We start from the raw sequence: 16,136 nt of genomic DNA, 5'->3' as shown, positions 1-16,136 counted from the left end.
AAATAGTACCAGTGATAGTTAAAACCAGTAGCAACTTTATTTTTTTATACAGTATTAAAATACAATACTCAACTGCCATTGAGCCTTGTATCATCTTTGTTTTAGTCTCGCTTTGCCAGACCTTCCTCCACGGCGCTGCGGAGGAGGGTCTGGCTAGTCCACACAGCATTTTCCGAGATGGGAGAAAAAAAAAATCTGCTCTGGTTTATTGGTATTTCTTTAAACCGATCACAATCGTCTTGGGCGGTGCTGAGCTCCGCACGCAGCCACGGTGACGCTGCAAAATAGCCTCGGGATGGAACTTGTTTTGGCGAAACATGTACGTTCAAAAGTTGTTTTAGTCGTGCAACAGAAAACTCAGATTGGACACATAGTCTAGCTAGCTGTCTGGATTTACCCTGCAGATATCTGAGGAGCAGTTAACCATAGTCCTCATAAATCATCCGGAGTTTAAAATTCCGACACAAGGAAAGCCGAAGGAAGCGGACATCGGAATTTCCTGCGGGACCGGAGCAATCCCGGAAGTGGAACGTCGTGGATATGGACTATCTTTGTTGTGACATGCCACATATCTGTCAGCAGTTATTAATGGAATACAATATATCATCTTTGCACCACTAAATTGGTACATTTCCAGCTCATTCATGTGGCTCAGAGGATCGCAGCTGTAAAGGGGCGAGTGGTCAGGGTGTACATATGTCCAATTTTAGGGCTCCAGAGGGAAGCGGAAGGTCTTGTTTCCCGTCCTGCAGCGCAGCTCCACGCAGTCCAACCTCAGCAGAAATGGTCCTTCTTCATGGTCATCAATCAGTCTCTAACGGTCAACAGAAAAAATAGGGATATGAGCAGTAATCAGCCGGTAAATTCTGTGCAAGTCGTTCAGTCAAATCACCTGTATCTGAGTCCTCTATACCCAGCGTTGTCTCGCCTGCTATCAGAATGGTCAGTAGTGTTCAGAACAATACACATGCAAAAAGTACAGTACCACCACAACATTACATTTGGTTATTAAAAGGTCTCATACTGTACCACGTTTATTTCCAGGTTCGTACTTGTATTTCACTTTATAAACGACCTCACTTCTACATTTGGAATTTTTGTGCTACGGTTTTGAATCGGCCAACACGTATACGCATTCCGATTTGGCTGCGATAAACTGCTACTACAGGTGCTGGTCATATAATTAGAATATCATGAAAAAGTTGATTTATTTCAGTAATTCCATCCAAAAAGTGAAATTTGTATATTATATTCATTCATCACACACAGAGTGATATATTTCAAATGTTCATTTCTTTTAATTGTGATGATTATAACTGACAACTAATGAAAATCCCAAATTCAGTATCTTCGAAAATTAGAATATTACTTAAGACCAATACAAAAAGGATTTTTTAGAAATGTTGGCCAACTGAAAAGTATGAACATGAAAAGTATGAGCATGTACAGCACTCAATACTTAGTTGGGGCTCCTTTTGCCTGAATTACTGCAGCAATGCGGCGCGGCATGGAGTCCATCAGTCTGTGGCACTGCTCAGGTGTTATGAGAGCCCAGGTTGCTCTGATAGTGGCCTTCAGCTCTTCTGCATTGTTGGGTCTGGCGCATCGCATCTTCCTCTTCACAATACCCCATAGATTTTCTAAGGGGTTAAGGTCAGGTGAGTTTGCTGGCCAATTAAGAACAGGGATACCGTGGTCCTTAAACCAGGTACTGGTAGCTTTGGCACTGTGTGCAGGTGCCAAGTCCTGTTGGAAAATGAAATCTGCATCTCCATAAAGTTGGTCAGCAGCAGGAAGCATGAAGTGCTCTAAAACTTGCTGGTAGACGGCTGCATTGACCTTGGACCTCAGAAAACACAGTGGACCAACACCAGCAGATGACATGGCACCCCAAACCATCACTGACTGTGGAAACTTCACACTGGACTTCAAGCAACGTGGATTCTGTGCCTCTCTCTCTTCCTCCAGACTCTGGGACCTTGATTTCCAAAGGAAATGCAAAATATACTTTCATCAGAGAACATAACTTTGGACCACTCAGCAGCAGTCCAGTCCTTTTTGGTCTTTAGCCCAGGCGAGACGCTTCTGACGCTGTGTCTTGTTCAGGAGTGGCTTGACACAAGGAATGGGACAGCTGAAACCCATGTCTTGCATACGTCTGTGCGTGGTGGTTCTTGAAGCTCTGACTCCAGCTGCAGTCCACTCTTTGTTTATCTCCCCCACATTTTTTGAATGGGTTTTGTTTCACAATCCTCTCCAGGGTGCAGTTATCCCTATTGCTTGTACACTTTTTTTCTACCACATCTTTTCCTTCCCTTCGCCTCTCTATTAATGTGCTTGGACACAGAGCTCTGTGAACAGCCAGCCTCTTTAGCAATGACCTTTTGTGTCTTGCCCTCCTTGTGCAAGGTGTCAATGGTCGTCTTTTGGACAGCTGTCCAGTCAGCAGTCTTCCCCATGATTGTGTAGCCTACAGAACTAGACTGAGGGACCATTTAAAGGCCTTTGCAGGCGTTTTGAGTTAATTAGCTGATAAGAGTGTGGCACCAGGTGTCTTCAATATTGAACCTTGTCACAATATTCTAATTTTCTGAGATACTGAATTTGGGGGTTTTCATTAGTTGTCAGTTCTAATCATCAAAAGTAAAAGAAATAAACACTTGAAATATATCAGTCTGTGTGGAATGAATGTATACATTATAGAAGTTTCACTTTTTTGAATGGAATTACTGAAATAAATCAACTTTTCATGATATTCTAATTATATGACCAGCACCTGTATATGGGTCAAACGCACTGGGGCACTTTTGGATTTAGAATTGACTGTCGGTTTACGAAGAACGGTGAAATTATTTTAAAGTAAAAATGAACACACCGTGATGTCAGTGTTGGAAGTTAGGACGGACAGACACAAGATGTCCCAGTACCTGTAACTCCTGAATGCACTCCTTCATCTGTCCTGTCAAGTCTCCAACACACCAGGCCAGACTCACGTGGAAAGATGGATCCTAGAAAACGCACCAGTGGGAACATTATGGCGGTAAGACACGGATGTGTGCGCTACTTTAGATTCTTTGGGACAATTTATCAGGGTTTCTGCAGGTTTCTAATAATTATTATTATTCTATATAATATTATTACTAATAATTATTTCTACACTAAATCATATGGAATAATATGAAAACACAACTGCCCTATAAGCTTAAACCAACATTCAAATGTAATAGATGCTACAACATAGAAGGACATCCCATTATCTAATTTACACCCTGTGGATTCACTGTATTTACACAGGGACAAACGCAACAGAAAAAAAGACCAATTCAAACTTAGGAGTGACACAGACAATGGTCCAGCTATAGATCTCAAAGGGCAAAGTCTATTTGTGTGTGTGTGTGTGTGTGTGTGTGTGTGTGTGTGTGTGTGTGTGTGTGTTACAATGTGTGTCGATCGCTAACCTTATAGAAAGTGTCCAGGTGAAACTCTGTCATTGTTCTGTCCAGTACTTGGCTCAGGTCCAACAACTGAGCATGCCCAGTACACACTTCCATCCCCAGAAACGTCCTGCAGGGGGACAACAGACAGAGACACACGCAAGCAGTCGAACCATGAAGAACTGATGCTCAGGGAATTTAACAGACACATTGGGAATGAAAATGTACCTTTGACGGATCTTTTTGGCAACATTAACAACTGAATAGTGCCACACAGATTTTTTTTGTTTATACAGTAGCACCTTAGCCGGTGACCAAGTTGTATATATATTTTTTTGTTAGGGATAGACCGATTCTCGGCCCTGGCCGATAATCTGCCTTTTTTTTGGCAGTTTGCAGATTATCTGTATCGGCATTTTATTTGCCTGATAACAGATAAAGTTAATTAATTAGTCCCTCTGCTTCAGTTTCACTCCCCACTGAGTCTGACTTAATGTCCCGCCCACAACACTATCTGACTATCTTTTACTGGGTATTATGTTGAACGTTTCTAATTTATTAAATAATTGCTTAAAGCATTTAAACAAAGTTTTGTGTTGGAGTTTATAACATTCCAACATCTCAATTTTGACTTAAAGATTTTCATTTTCAATGGAAATGCATATTGGTTCCGATAATCGGGTTATCATTAAACCTACATTGTGTAATTTTCTGAGTTGATTCTTAGCAAAAAACCCTTTGTTCTCTCACAAATATGTGCTCATTCATGTGTAATTACTTCCACCAACTAATCAAAATATTCTCGTACGCGTACAATCTGCCATTTAGAATCATTCAGAATACATACAGGCGAGCCGCACGAATGACGGCCGCCATGTAGCGCCTCCATCTTTAAAATACCTTAGCCAAAGAGGGACATACCTCCGCCTTTCGCACTTTTAGACTCAGTGGCACCGTGACGAATGCCAGCTGGGAGGGAAAGAGAGAATTAAAACGACAACGCGACAGGCAAAGCAACAAGACCAAAGTCAATATTGGAGTGGCTAGAACATCCATCCATCCATCCATCTTCGTCCGCTTATCCGGTATCGGGTCGCGGGGGGAGCAGCTCCAGCAGGGGACCCCAAACTTCCCTTTCCCGAGCCACATGTATAGATATAATCCCTCCACCTAGTCCTGGGTCTTCCCCGAGGCCTCCTCCCAGCTGGACGTGCCTGGAACACCTCCCTAGGGAGGCGCCCAGGGGGCATCCTTACCAGATGCCCGAACCACCTCAACTGGCTCCTTTCGACACGAAGGAGCAGCGGCTCTACTCCGAGCTCCTCACGGATGACTGAGCTTCTTAACCTATCTCTAAGGGGAGACGCCAGCCACCCTCTTGAGGAAACCCATTTCGGCTGCTTGTACCCTGGATCAACAGCTGGTAGAAACAATGGAGATACTAAGAGCTAATTTCGGGTTCGGCCACCGTAGCAGTTGCAACGCGCTCGGAATGGGAAGAGCTAGAAAGTAATATTCAGTTGTCATATACAGTTTCACCGCTAGATGGGAGAAATTCTTACACAATGTAGCTTTAACTCCTAATTATCGGTATCGGCCTTGAAAAACCAGTATCGGTCGATCCCTAATATATATTAACTATGACAAAGAGAGAATTAAAGGCCGTGACTGTACCTCGTCCTCTCAGCGTTACAATAGACCCTCAGTCTCCCTGCTGAGCACACAAACCTGGCAACAAGAAACACAGCTAGAATGCCATTTCCACCATAGTCAGCTTCTGATGTAACTTTCACATCTTTATCTAATCTACTTTCACTATTCCACCAACTGAAGTGCAAGTGATCCTTCTAGGCTGCTGCTGCAAATGAAGATTTACTCACCTTCCCCTGAGAAAGTTAGTTAGTTAGTTATAGTAATACAATGATTATATATATATGTATTTAAACTCTCTTCATTGTTCAATTTCTCTTCATCGTTTCATTTTCTTTTGTCTTACTATCTTTGCATGTTGTGATACCGTTTTTTTTTTTCCACCAGCTAAACCCTGTTCTAATATCTTTTGCATTAAGCATTTCACTTTTTTAGTCTCTAAGAGCAATGCAATTACCCTTCCTATAAATGACTCCCTGTACATACTGTATCTGCTTTGCAAACTCAAGGGCTAACACTGTTAAGCAAAAACAAGTTTTCCTCCGGTGTATGGCTATGTGAGCAAACCTCTTGCAGTGCACCAGGCCTGCCTTGAGGCTCTGGGTGAAGGTTTGGATCCAGTGGTGTCTGAGCACCACCGTCTTAGACAAGCTGAGGTGGAACTCCTCCTGCGGGGTCAAAACCACACCAAGGTCCCCGGCTAGTGAGAGCAGCTCCTCCAACAACTCCCTGAACTCCTCCTCAGGATGGTCTGATGTGCAGAGTAGAGAGAGGGGACAAACAAACAAACACACACACACACACACACACACACACACACACACATCCAAATGAGATTAAACCAATGATAATTGACATATCAATTGTCAGTAGTGTGTTGGTCTTACATGGCAAATAAACATAGGTAGCCCAGTTGCCTCTCTCATGTTTAAAAGAGCGCAAGCGCCCACCATGAAGAGAGCTGTCTTCAGTCTGTGAGCCCACTTCATCTGGAAACATGGCCAACAGGCAACCAGGAAGAGGCAGCCTAACAGAAACACAGCCCAATAAGACCTTACAGTACCTTTAAAAAATACACAGTTTCAATAGGTTTATCATCAAATCAGAAAATTACATGTAAGGTTAAAGGTTACGGGACGATTGATCATATTTGTGTTTTCTGTCTCATCCTCTTTCTCCATACCGTCTCTGGTTAATCATGTTATCCAACCCAGCTTACAGAAAGCCAGCACAACACATACCTCGTTTTAGGAACCTGTTCCTCAATTTTGTGTTTCTTTCTCACTGGACTGCCATTGTTAGCGTCATCTTCCTCTTCACACTTTCGAGAAAAACTTTTGTTTCGATCAGTCGCTGCTGCCGCAGCCGCCGACTCGCTTTCCTCCTCCGAGCTGCTGCTGTAGCCAACCAACATCCTGTGGTTTGTCAGGACATATTACACATGAATTATGCATTTACATTTGCTAACAGACTAAGAGGCATTGACATAGGTATTTCATGTTAAACTATAGGAAAAAGAAACATGTTTGCTCGGCTTTAAAACGTATTTTCCAGCGGCTTCGAACTACAAAACGCCGGTTTATCGTAGTCCTGCGCTTCCGAGGTAAACAACCTGTTGTAATGCTCATTTAGGTCCCAGTGAAACACAGCACCACCTCGAGTCAGTTCCACTTTCATACTTCTCAGAGATTTGCCACAATATGTGTAACATATGAGGAATCTGTGTATTGGTGTTTTTGTGTACTACTCGGCCTTAAAGAAACCCTTAAGTCAAAAATACATGTAGGCCTGACATCGTGACGTTTAAAAAGAGGTGACAGATTTGGTTAAACTGAAACTGAAGTTGGCTTCCGATTCGTTGCTTCCGATTCGGCAGTTAAGGGAACATTTAAGGAAAAATTAAAGCTGAAGTAGGCCTAAACTTCCCATTTCAGCGTCCGATTCAGCGTTAATTAGGTCTTAAACACACTTTTAGATTTGTGAAAGCTTTATTGTCTTCATGAGAACGCAATAAATGGAGATTTGATTGTTTTTTCACATGCAGACCATATCGAACCAGGTCCAGATTAAAACCACTATACCTAGACTTGACTAATCTGGTCTAAATTATCCCAGAGAGGCTAAAGATTCTTAAAAAACACAGTTTGAGATTAGTGATAGCTTCATTCTATTTGTGAAAATGCAATAAAGGGAGATTTCATGGATTTCTTCAATTAGACCACATTGAACCAGGTCCAGATTAAAAACTACTATAGGCTACCTAGACTTGTCAAAGCTGAACTACATTATCCCAGAGAAGCTAAACATTCCTAAAACACCGTTTCAAATTTGTGAAAGCTTCATTCTATTAAAGAAAATGCAACAAAGGGAGATTTCATGGATTTCTTCAAACGTAGACTCCTTTGGACCAGGTCAAGATCAAGATCGAAAACCACTATACCTAGACTATCCCAGAGAGGATAATTTAGTCTAGGTATAGTGGTTTTTAATCTAGACCTGGTTGAATGTGGTCTATGTGTTTCAGACATAATTAATACTTTACCTAAATGTCTAACACGCTTTCACAACAGTAAAAGGTGCAACAACGGAGGATAAATCGCTCAGCAATGTACGTTATGTACGCTGTGAATGGGAGCTATAATCAGTTTTAAGTTTCCCTTAACTGCCGAATAGGAAGCAACGAATCGGAAGCCAACTTCAGCGTTTTACTACTGGAAGATTACATTATTTTCATGATGGTTTTGACTTATAAACAGTAACTAAAACCTTTTACTCGATAGAACAACCGGAATAGATGAAAAAAACGTGTTACATACAAGGAGTGTTACATCGAAGCCACCAGGTTCCGTGTGTGTGTGTGTGTGTGTGTGTGTGTGTGTGTGTGTGTGTGTGTGTGTGTGTGTGTGTGTGTGTGTGTGTGTGTGTGTGTGTGTGTGTGTGTGTGTGTGTGTGTGTGTGTGTGTGTGTGTGTGTGTGTTGTGAGCATGCCAATTAGCTCTTGGTTTATTCATGTTCCCGTGCGCGGGCAGGGGCTCAGAAGCTAGGCGATAGCTAGCTAGAAATTTATAGCAAAATGTATATGTTTTCGTTTGCCGAGAGAATGCCCTAGGAGCACAGCAGCCAAAGAAATGTTTACGTGAAACGATACCGCTTATTTGGGCGATTTGGGAAATTGCGAGATAATCTTTTGCCCATTTTAATGACCCGCAGATCTCTTTTTTTCGGCCCCTGGAGCCACAGCGCTCGAACAAGAGAGCATCCGAGCACCGTTTGCGGATGTGAAGAAGTGACCTGTTATTTGGGGGAGTAACGTCGGCTAACCTACAGTAGACTGTCATTTGACTGGACGCTCCAGGTATGTAAATAAAGAATTTCTCATCACTGTTTAAATTCACCACTCACTAACAAAGGCGTTGTTACTACTAGGCTATTATTTCCTGTGGCTAGTCCGCTAACGTTAGCTAGCTAGCTCTTTCTTGCGCCTCCGTGGCTGCGTTAGCATGTGGCTATGTTAGCTAAGCTATCCTGATTACAGTGATCTTTGCCTGGAAACGAAAAACGTTATGATGCGCAGACGCTGTCTTCCACTTTTTTTTTTTTTTACCGCGAATCGTTGAGCATTTGGATTGCTGCATAGACACAGGTGGAACTACATTACCAGTATAATACATATTTAAATATACGGCTTGGTTTCAATGTGTTGTGTCCAAGTGTATGTTAATGATTGATCACCTTCGATGTGATTTTGCGTTTACGGTGCACATCCTGAAGTTGTTATTACATTTTATTGCATTGGAATGATTTTGGCAATGCCAACATGCAGTGCATATCATTGTAAGGAGGATGTTTTACACGATTATATGCCTTTTGACTGATAAATACGCTAACGAGCAGACAGGAATAATCTGCTGTAACATGTTGCTAGAGAGGTTGCCTGCATAGTCTGGCACCAATCTGTTGTAAACCTAATACTGCAACACCTCTCACAGTAATACTACCTCACAAGTTGTTATCTCAGTTTCTGCTGAGTTTATACCGACCCATTATAACTGGCTGATGTAGCAAAATTGCAACGGTAAATCTTTCTATACATTTAAAAGCATTTTGCTACACAATTTTTTTTTTTTCGGCCAGGGTGTACTGTCTATTGGATCAGTGGATGTTGGAGATGCAACATAATGCTACACTGTTGTTATTGAGTAACCCCTTTCTGCACATTGGTATTTTAACGTACGTTGATTCTCTTTTCCATACAGATACCACTTGAAGGCCACAAATGAAGTGAAAGCAGGGGACTTTCTTCCATCTCTCCCAACAGGTCTGATCTCCACACAGCTGTTCTCCTCTGCACTAGCTGAATCCTCCGTCACAGCCCCTTCAGCAAGCACCCTTGCCAGTTCTTCAGTTCCACTTGCTGAAATGGAGTGAGTGTTTTTCTCCTGTTTTCTTAACACACACTAAAGCCTTCAGCCCGTCATTTAAATATGTTCCAATCTCCCTTTCTTACCGCAGTTGGGCCACACCAGCTGCCAAACTGAATCCCTACACCCGAGCCCGTATGACGGAGGCCTGGCAGCAGCATGCAGTTGCTCCACCTCCAGTCGTCCACACCATCCCACCAGGAGCTGAGAATGCATTGGGCTGTGCAGTGTATGGCATTGTCCTGCAGCCAGATGCTACGTCTTTACAGCAGCAGCCACAGACCCAGCACGGACAGCATAGCCAACACAGCCAACAACACAGCGGGAGTCAGCAGCATGGAGGCGGGCAGCACAGTCAGCAGCAGCACCCCGCCCAGGCCCAGCAGACCTCCCTACAGGTAGGGACCGAAGGAGGACACAAGTGTGGGGCCTGTGGACATGATATCTCCCACTTGGCCAACCCACATGAGCACCAATGCATGGTGAATCAGGACAGGTCATTCCAGTGCACTCAGTGCATGAAGATTTTCCACCAGGCGACAGACCTGCTAGAACACCAGTGTGTTCAGGTGGAGCAGAAGCCGTTTGTGTGTGGGGTGTGTAAGATGGGCTTCTCCCTACTCACCTCTTTAGCCCAGCACCACACATCCCATAACAGCACCAACCCACAGAAGTGTTCAATATGTGAGAAGACCTACCGACCCGGATCTTCTGGCAACGTCACACCCAACTCAAATAATCCCCAGCAGCCCAGCAGTGACGGGGCGTCAGCAAGCAGCAGTTCGTCCATTCTGCCCTTTCCCTCAGCCCGAGACCGGCCGTACAAATGCTCCGTTTGCCAGAAGGGCTTCAAACACCTGTCAGAGCTCACACGGCATGAGAGGGTGCACACAGGAGAGAAGCCCTTCAAATGTGACACATGTGACAAGGCCTTCAGCCAGTCGTCGCACCTACAGCACCACCAGCGAACACACAGCAGTGAACGCCCGTTCAAGTGTGCCGTTTGTGAAAAGAGTTTCAAGCACCGCTCCCACCTTGTGCGCCACATGTATGTGCACTCTGGGGAGCACTTGTTCAAATGCAACTTATGTGAGCTGCATTTCAAAGAGTCGTCGGAGCTCCTTCACCACCCCTGCCACCCGCAGGGCTCCCGCCCGTTCCGCTGTGCCACGTGTGGTAAGGGTTTCAAGCGTCCGTCTGACCTTCGGCAACACGAGCGCACGCACTCGGAGGAGCGCCCCTTCCACTGTGACGAGTGTCAGATGAGCTTCAAACAGCAGTACGCGCTGGTGCGCCACCGACGCACACACAAAGACCCTACTGACCGGCCGTTCAAATGCAATCTGTGTGACAAGGGCTTCATGCAGCCCTCTCACCTCCTGTACCACCAGCACGTCCACGGCATGGACAACCTGTTCAAGTGCGCCTCATGCCAGAAGGAGTTTAGCCAGTCGGGAGAGCTGCTCAGGCACAAGTGTGGCGAGTCGTCCAACACCTCGCCCGACAAGCCGTACAAGTGTGACGTCTGCGGCAAGGGCTACAAGAAGGGCTCGACGTTACAGCGTCATCAAAATTCTCACTGCCAAGAGAAGCCCCTTAAGTGCTCGCTGTGTGACCGCCGCTTCCTGTCCTCTTCGGAATTTGTCCAGCACCGCTGCGACCCTTCGCGGGAAAAGCCGCTGAAGTGCCCTGACTGTGAGAAACGTTTCAAATACTCATCAGACCTGAACCGACACCGGCGCGTGCACACAGGGGAGAAGCCGTACAAATGCGGCCACTGCAACAAGGGCTTCAAACAGCGCGAGCACCTGACCAAACACGCGAGCACACACTCCAGAGAGGGCCAGTTCAAGTGTGTTTGGTGCGGCGAGCGTTTCAGTGACTTGGGCTCTTTGCAGGATCACACTGTGCAGCACACAGCCGATGGAGGGGGTTACCCAGTGCCCCAGTGCATATAAATCCTTGAAGACGTTTTCCCTTGAACAGACAGTCCCCTAAACTCCTGTCCCCTCGTCCATCCCTTGTAGGCCATTTAGTCAGCCTAACCATCTCCACATTTGCAGGACAGTCCAGGCTATTATTATTGCATTCATAACTACCAGTGATACATCAAGTTTTTGTTGCTTTACTAATCTGCCAAAGCCCTTTAGTACTGTAGCCCTGTCATTCCATAAGATCCTGAGCGTTTCTCTCTCCCTGCACTTTCCTCTTTTGTTCCACCTCTTTTTCTTCTTATACCTGACCTGTCCTCTACCCTTTTTCTCAGCCCCCACAATTAGACAGTTGATAGCAGGGAAGAGGCCACAACCACTTAAACTGCCATACGTCATACTTAAGCTGCATTCACACCAGATCAGGCGTTGTGCAGTGGTTTGGAAGTGGCCCATTTGTTTCTCCATTGTGTTCCCATGGTGCTAGCATTTAGTCATGCTGCTAGCGTGCCGGGTACTACGATTGATTGTCTGTCCACATTGACAGATTTAATAAAAAAGACTTAACATTAGGGGTTAAAATTGGTTTCAACCAAACTGAGTGACTACAAGTGAAACATGATGTTACACTTTATTGTATTCTGTCTGGCAGTTAAGTGATATGTCACCACAGCGTGACGTCGGGTTGCATTTCTCCAAGTTGAATGTGTCTCTACTTTTCGGCATACCCTGCGGTCCCCACCGCCGCAGCCTAAATGCACCTCCCACATTCAAATGAATCGGAGGACTGGCGTTTTTGCTGCAACGCCTGATTTGGTGTGAATGCAGCCTTAATCAGACTGTTGCAGACAGAAACGGGTGCCATGATGCAGGTTGATCCAGCAAATATATCCCTCCTAAATTCCTCCCATCAAAAAAGGAAACTTTTTTTTAATTAAATGTCCCTTAATGGTGTTATATAAGACATAGTTTTTTGTGTTTTTTTTAATTTTTTTTAAAAGTAGTTTGGCATTACGTATGTTTTAAGGTTTACTGAATGAATCGATAGAGTTGAGTATCCACCTAAACTGACAGGGCCAGAGCGCCAGGATAGCTCAGTTGGTAAAGCACGTGCCCATATATAGAGGTTTACACTACAGACGCAGCGTGCTCGGGTTCGACGCCGACCTGCGGCCCTTTGCTGTATGTCGTTCCCCCTCTCTCTCCCCTTTCATGTCTTCAGCTCTCCTATCAAAATAAAGGCCGGAAATGCCCCCAAAAAAAAAATCTTTAAAAAAAAAAAAAAACTGACTGGGCTAAAGACTTGAAAGTCTTGACTGCTAGAGTGTCCACTAGAGGGGGATCATTTCCCTTCTTTTTTTTCTTTCCCCCTCTCTTTCTCCGATGACCTCTCTTCCCCGCTCTTAAGTTACTCCCCTCCCTCATTCTTCCTCTCATCTTTGCTTCCGCCTCTTCCTGTGGCAGCCTGTCGCTGTTTAGTATCGGAAGACTGGGAAGTTTGACTAACCCCTCAGAACAACCCTGCATGTTTTCACATTCATTTATCTTTGGTCAGGTGAAGGACGACTTAAAACACTTTTGGTTTTCATCTCCCCCACAGTAAAACAGAAACAGTGTATTGGTCCCGGCCCGACTCCCTGTGTCCACATCATTTATTTTTTTTTTTTTATGAAATAGCCAGTAAACTCCCTCAACGTATGTGAAGGGAAACAATGTAGGGGGGAGTTTGGGGATTTATTGTCCTATAGTGAAATACCAAAACACCAGTATGAAGCGGCACCCGATCCCAAAGGTGTGTAGACTAACCAACCAGCTGAAGTTAACCATCAATATAAAGAAAAAAGCTGATGATTGATACCAATCTCACACTCCAATGTAGACATCTATAGAAGTATATCTTTCTCACTAATATAATGGTCATATTCCTTCAGACATCAGTGCTGTTCGACTTCTTTGTACTGAAAATGTCCAAGTTCGAACATTACACTTCCTCTCTCAACCTGTACATACTATGGATCTGTGAGTGTGCTTAGCCAGGTAAGTTGAAAATGTCAGAACTTGTCTTTCTTAAAAACGATATGTAAGAGCAGTTTTTGTATTCTTGCTACTTTTTACTATGTGAAATGTTTGGACAAATGCTCTTTTGTTCTTTTTGTAGTCCATGTAGTGATTGTATCGGTATATTGCAGGGAATCTCAAAGAACACCCTGTGTGTGTGTGTGTGTGTGTGTGTGTGTGTGTGTGTGTGTGTGTGTGTGTGTGTGTGTGTGTGTGTGTGTGTGTGTGTGTGTGTGTGTGTGTGTGTGTGTGTGTGTGTGTGTGAGAGAAACAGGGAAATTCAGACTGTAGAGAATTGTATTAGAAATATTTCAGCCGACCTGCTTTTTTTTTTTTTTTTAAATGTACTAATCTTCCTGGTCTGTCCGAGCTGTTTTTGTTTTTTTTTGCAGGATGAACCTGCACTTTGTGTTAAATATTTTCCATGTTTTAATACTCAGTTTTTCCTGTTACATGTTGAGCTGGTAGCTGTGTCTGTCAGTGGGTTTCTACCAGAGTGAATGGCACCTTCCTCGTCTTTGAATGCTATGCGATTCTAGTTGTGCTTAAGAAGCCCAAAGAACAAGTTGGTTTACATGTCAGCTGTGATCGCCATGGTTCCTTTTCCTGTTCATCTGCGGGGCGGCTCCCTCTCTCACTGTTGAGTCATGGTTTGAGTGCAGTATTGAAAGCGGAAGTAACATTTTTATTTTATTTTATTCTGGCTTGCAATTCTTTTCTTTTTGTTTTAGCCTTAAAACGAGTACATGTTGCCTCTCTGCCTCTTCCTCCTCTTCTGCTTTCTGTCCATCATCATCATCATCATCATCATCATCATGATGTGAGCTCAGATGGTTGGTTTCATTAACCATCATGTTTTTATTTTCTGAATCTGGCATAAGACTGAGAACAACTTGGACTTAAATAAGTACTGTATGCTTTTTTTTTATGGTTTCACGTTTGTATTTTTTTTTTTTTAATTCATCTTTAATTTGATATTAAAATCTATATTCTTCGATGGAGAGACCAGGGCCTTGGGTTGGTTTGGGATAAAGATGGCTGTATTTTTTAACACGTCTGCCAGAGTTGTACTCAAGCTTTTCCCAATGTAGATTTGTTTCTAATGCCAAATCCCAGAAGAAACCATCTCTGCACAAAGAATTCGGTAGGGTGGTGGTGTAAAAGTTGAATAATACAACACAAACACATCAGGAATCGATACACGCAGGTTCATATTTGCCAAGTGCTGGAGGACTTTGACTTGTTAATTGGTGCTGGCACATCATCAGATGTGCATAATAAAAAAAAAAAATAGTCACTCCAGGTGCAGGACAAGGACCTCACATACTACCATATAGTGCAGACAGTACACTTAATATGTATTAATAATAGTACAAGTGTACGCTCAAAGCCTAAGAATAATTCCAGCCCAGTGGCACTGGTTTAGTCGCTTGTATTTGGTGAGGGTGACTGTCTGGTAGTGCATTACTCCTGTGTGCGTTATAGAGTGCTGATCAGGTATAGGTACAACATTAACAGACAGTGAGGTGTATTGCAAAGTGAAAACAAGAACTGCACTTGTTACATCTCGATCAATTCTGGGTTTAAAAACTCCATATCCAACACACAGTCAGGGAAAGGAGAGGAAAATCTCCGGTCTAAGCACAAATGAAATAAATCCACGTTCTGCATTTTAACAGGTGGTTGGTTAAATGAAAAAAGCCCCCCCCCCCCCCCTCCCATCCTTTCTTTCCTTTTCAGTTCCAATGAATGAACCCGTCAGACCCTGGTGTCTCTAGCTCTCTGCATGCTTGCTGTGATAGTTCCTGTGTTCTGTCCCTGGGAACTGGTGCTCCCCCCCCCTCCCCCTTCCTCGCGGCACTGTTCCCTCCTATAGCTTTTTCAAATTGTATTGTAGTTTATGTGAATGATGTTGAAAAAACAAAAAAAAGACAAAAACCTTTGTGGCGACGTACAGTATGTGTACATTCATGCTAAGATTATCTGTATGTATGTAGCATTCAATTACACAGCACTAACAAATAAAACTTTTTCATCTATAAACTTACGAGTCATGAGATTATTTAAGCAGGAAATACACTTCTGATTCAACAGAGTTCTTGTTGACATTTGTTAGCTTTTTTTTGTTTTGTTCTAAATGATGTATTGTATTAAAGGTTCTGAAAAAACCACACAATGTCTCTGAAACAGAATGTTACAAAATGCACTGTAATTATCAGAAGTACAAGTATTCATTATGAAGGATGACCAGCCTCTGTTATTATGTTAATATCAGAGTCCTTTAATGATTAATTTAATTCTCTTTCTATGACACTGGCTTATATCATTGGGATATTATTACTGATGCATTAACATGTTAAGCAGCATTTTAATGTGGTCTAGCCAAGGAGGCTCCAACATTAATCAAATATATTATTATCTTTAGGTGATTATTCATAATTCGGAGTGCAGTGAAAAATATTGCGGTGTCCACACAAATTTTTCTTCATGACATCCTTGTAATTCTATGAGATTTTGGGGAAACTCTTAAAGACGGAAAAATCTTTGACAGAAAAAAAGGCCTTCAAATATTTGCTCCTCTATCAATCACATCCTCCTCACTAGGGGGGCGCTGTGTCCCGGCTGCTCAGTCGAACATCCCG

General features: G+C 43.5%; 2 protein-coding genes across 5 annotated transcripts; one reads left to right on the top strand and one right to left on the bottom strand.

Moving 5' to 3' along the window:
* Positions 1 to 12: 12 nt before the first annotated feature.
* On the bottom strand, positions 13 to 7,986 carry usb1 (U6 snRNA biogenesis 1). Of its 4 annotated transcripts, none has more exons than XM_078257751.1 (8): positions 7,901 to 7,986; positions 6,326 to 6,499; positions 5,972 to 6,111; positions 5,652 to 5,835; positions 5,109 to 5,162; positions 3,459 to 3,564; positions 2,928 to 3,008; positions 13 to 814 (listed from the first exon to the last, which is right to left on the bottom strand). In XM_078257751.1, exons 2-8 carry the CDS (start codon positions 6,496 to 6,498, stop codon positions 707 to 709), a joined length of 846 nt encoding a protein of 281 aa, XP_078113877.1. In that variant the 5' UTR covers position 6,499; positions 7,901 to 7,986; the 3' UTR covers positions 13 to 706. The 4 variants fall into 4 exon arrangements, with proteins under 4 accessions (XP_078113877.1, XP_078113876.1, XP_078113878.1 ...); XM_078257754.1 differs by lacking the exon at positions 7,901 to 7,986 and adding an exon at positions 893 to 931 and having other exon boundaries at positions 743 to 814; positions 6,326 to 6,720; XM_078257750.1 differs by lacking the exon at positions 7,901 to 7,986 and having other exon boundaries at positions 6,326 to 6,719.
* Positions 7,987 to 8,064: 78 nt separating this feature from the next.
* On the top strand, positions 8,065 to 15,537 carry znf319b (zinc finger protein 319b). Its single transcript, XM_078257745.1, has 3 exons — positions 8,065 to 8,439; positions 9,341 to 9,508; positions 9,597 to 15,537. The coding sequence occupies exons 2-3, from the start codon at positions 9,504 to 9,506 to the stop codon at positions 11,461 to 11,463; spliced, it is 1,872 nt and encodes a 623-aa protein (XP_078113871.1). The 5' UTR covers positions 8,065 to 8,439; positions 9,341 to 9,503; the 3' UTR covers positions 11,464 to 15,537.
* The last annotated feature ends 599 nt before the right edge of the window (positions 15,538 to 16,136 follow it).

Source organism: Sander vitreus, chromosome 8 (assembly GCF_031162955.1).
Source record: "Sander vitreus isolate 19-12246 chromosome 8, sanVit1, whole genome shotgun sequence".
NCBI classification, from domain to species: domain Eukaryota; kingdom Metazoa; phylum Chordata; class Actinopteri; order Perciformes; family Percidae; genus Sander; species Sander vitreus.
The sequence above is the reverse complement of the archived record's forward strand: the minus strand, read 5'-3'. Positions and strand labels throughout refer to the sequence as shown.

Coding starts and splice junctions, on each gene's coding strand:
- usb1 (XM_078257751.1), bottom strand. CDS start 6,498: ATGTTGGTTGGCTACAGCAGCAGCTCGGAGGAGGAAAGCGAGTCGGCG. Junction 6,112..6,325: donor GAACAGGTTCCTAAAACGAG/GTATGTGTTGTG, acceptor TGTTTCTGTTAG/GCTGCCTCTTCCTGGTTGCC. Junction 5,163..5,651: donor GGCCTGGTGCACTGCAAGAG/GTTTGCTCACAT, acceptor TCTTGTTGCCAG/GTTTGTGTGCTCAGCAGGGA.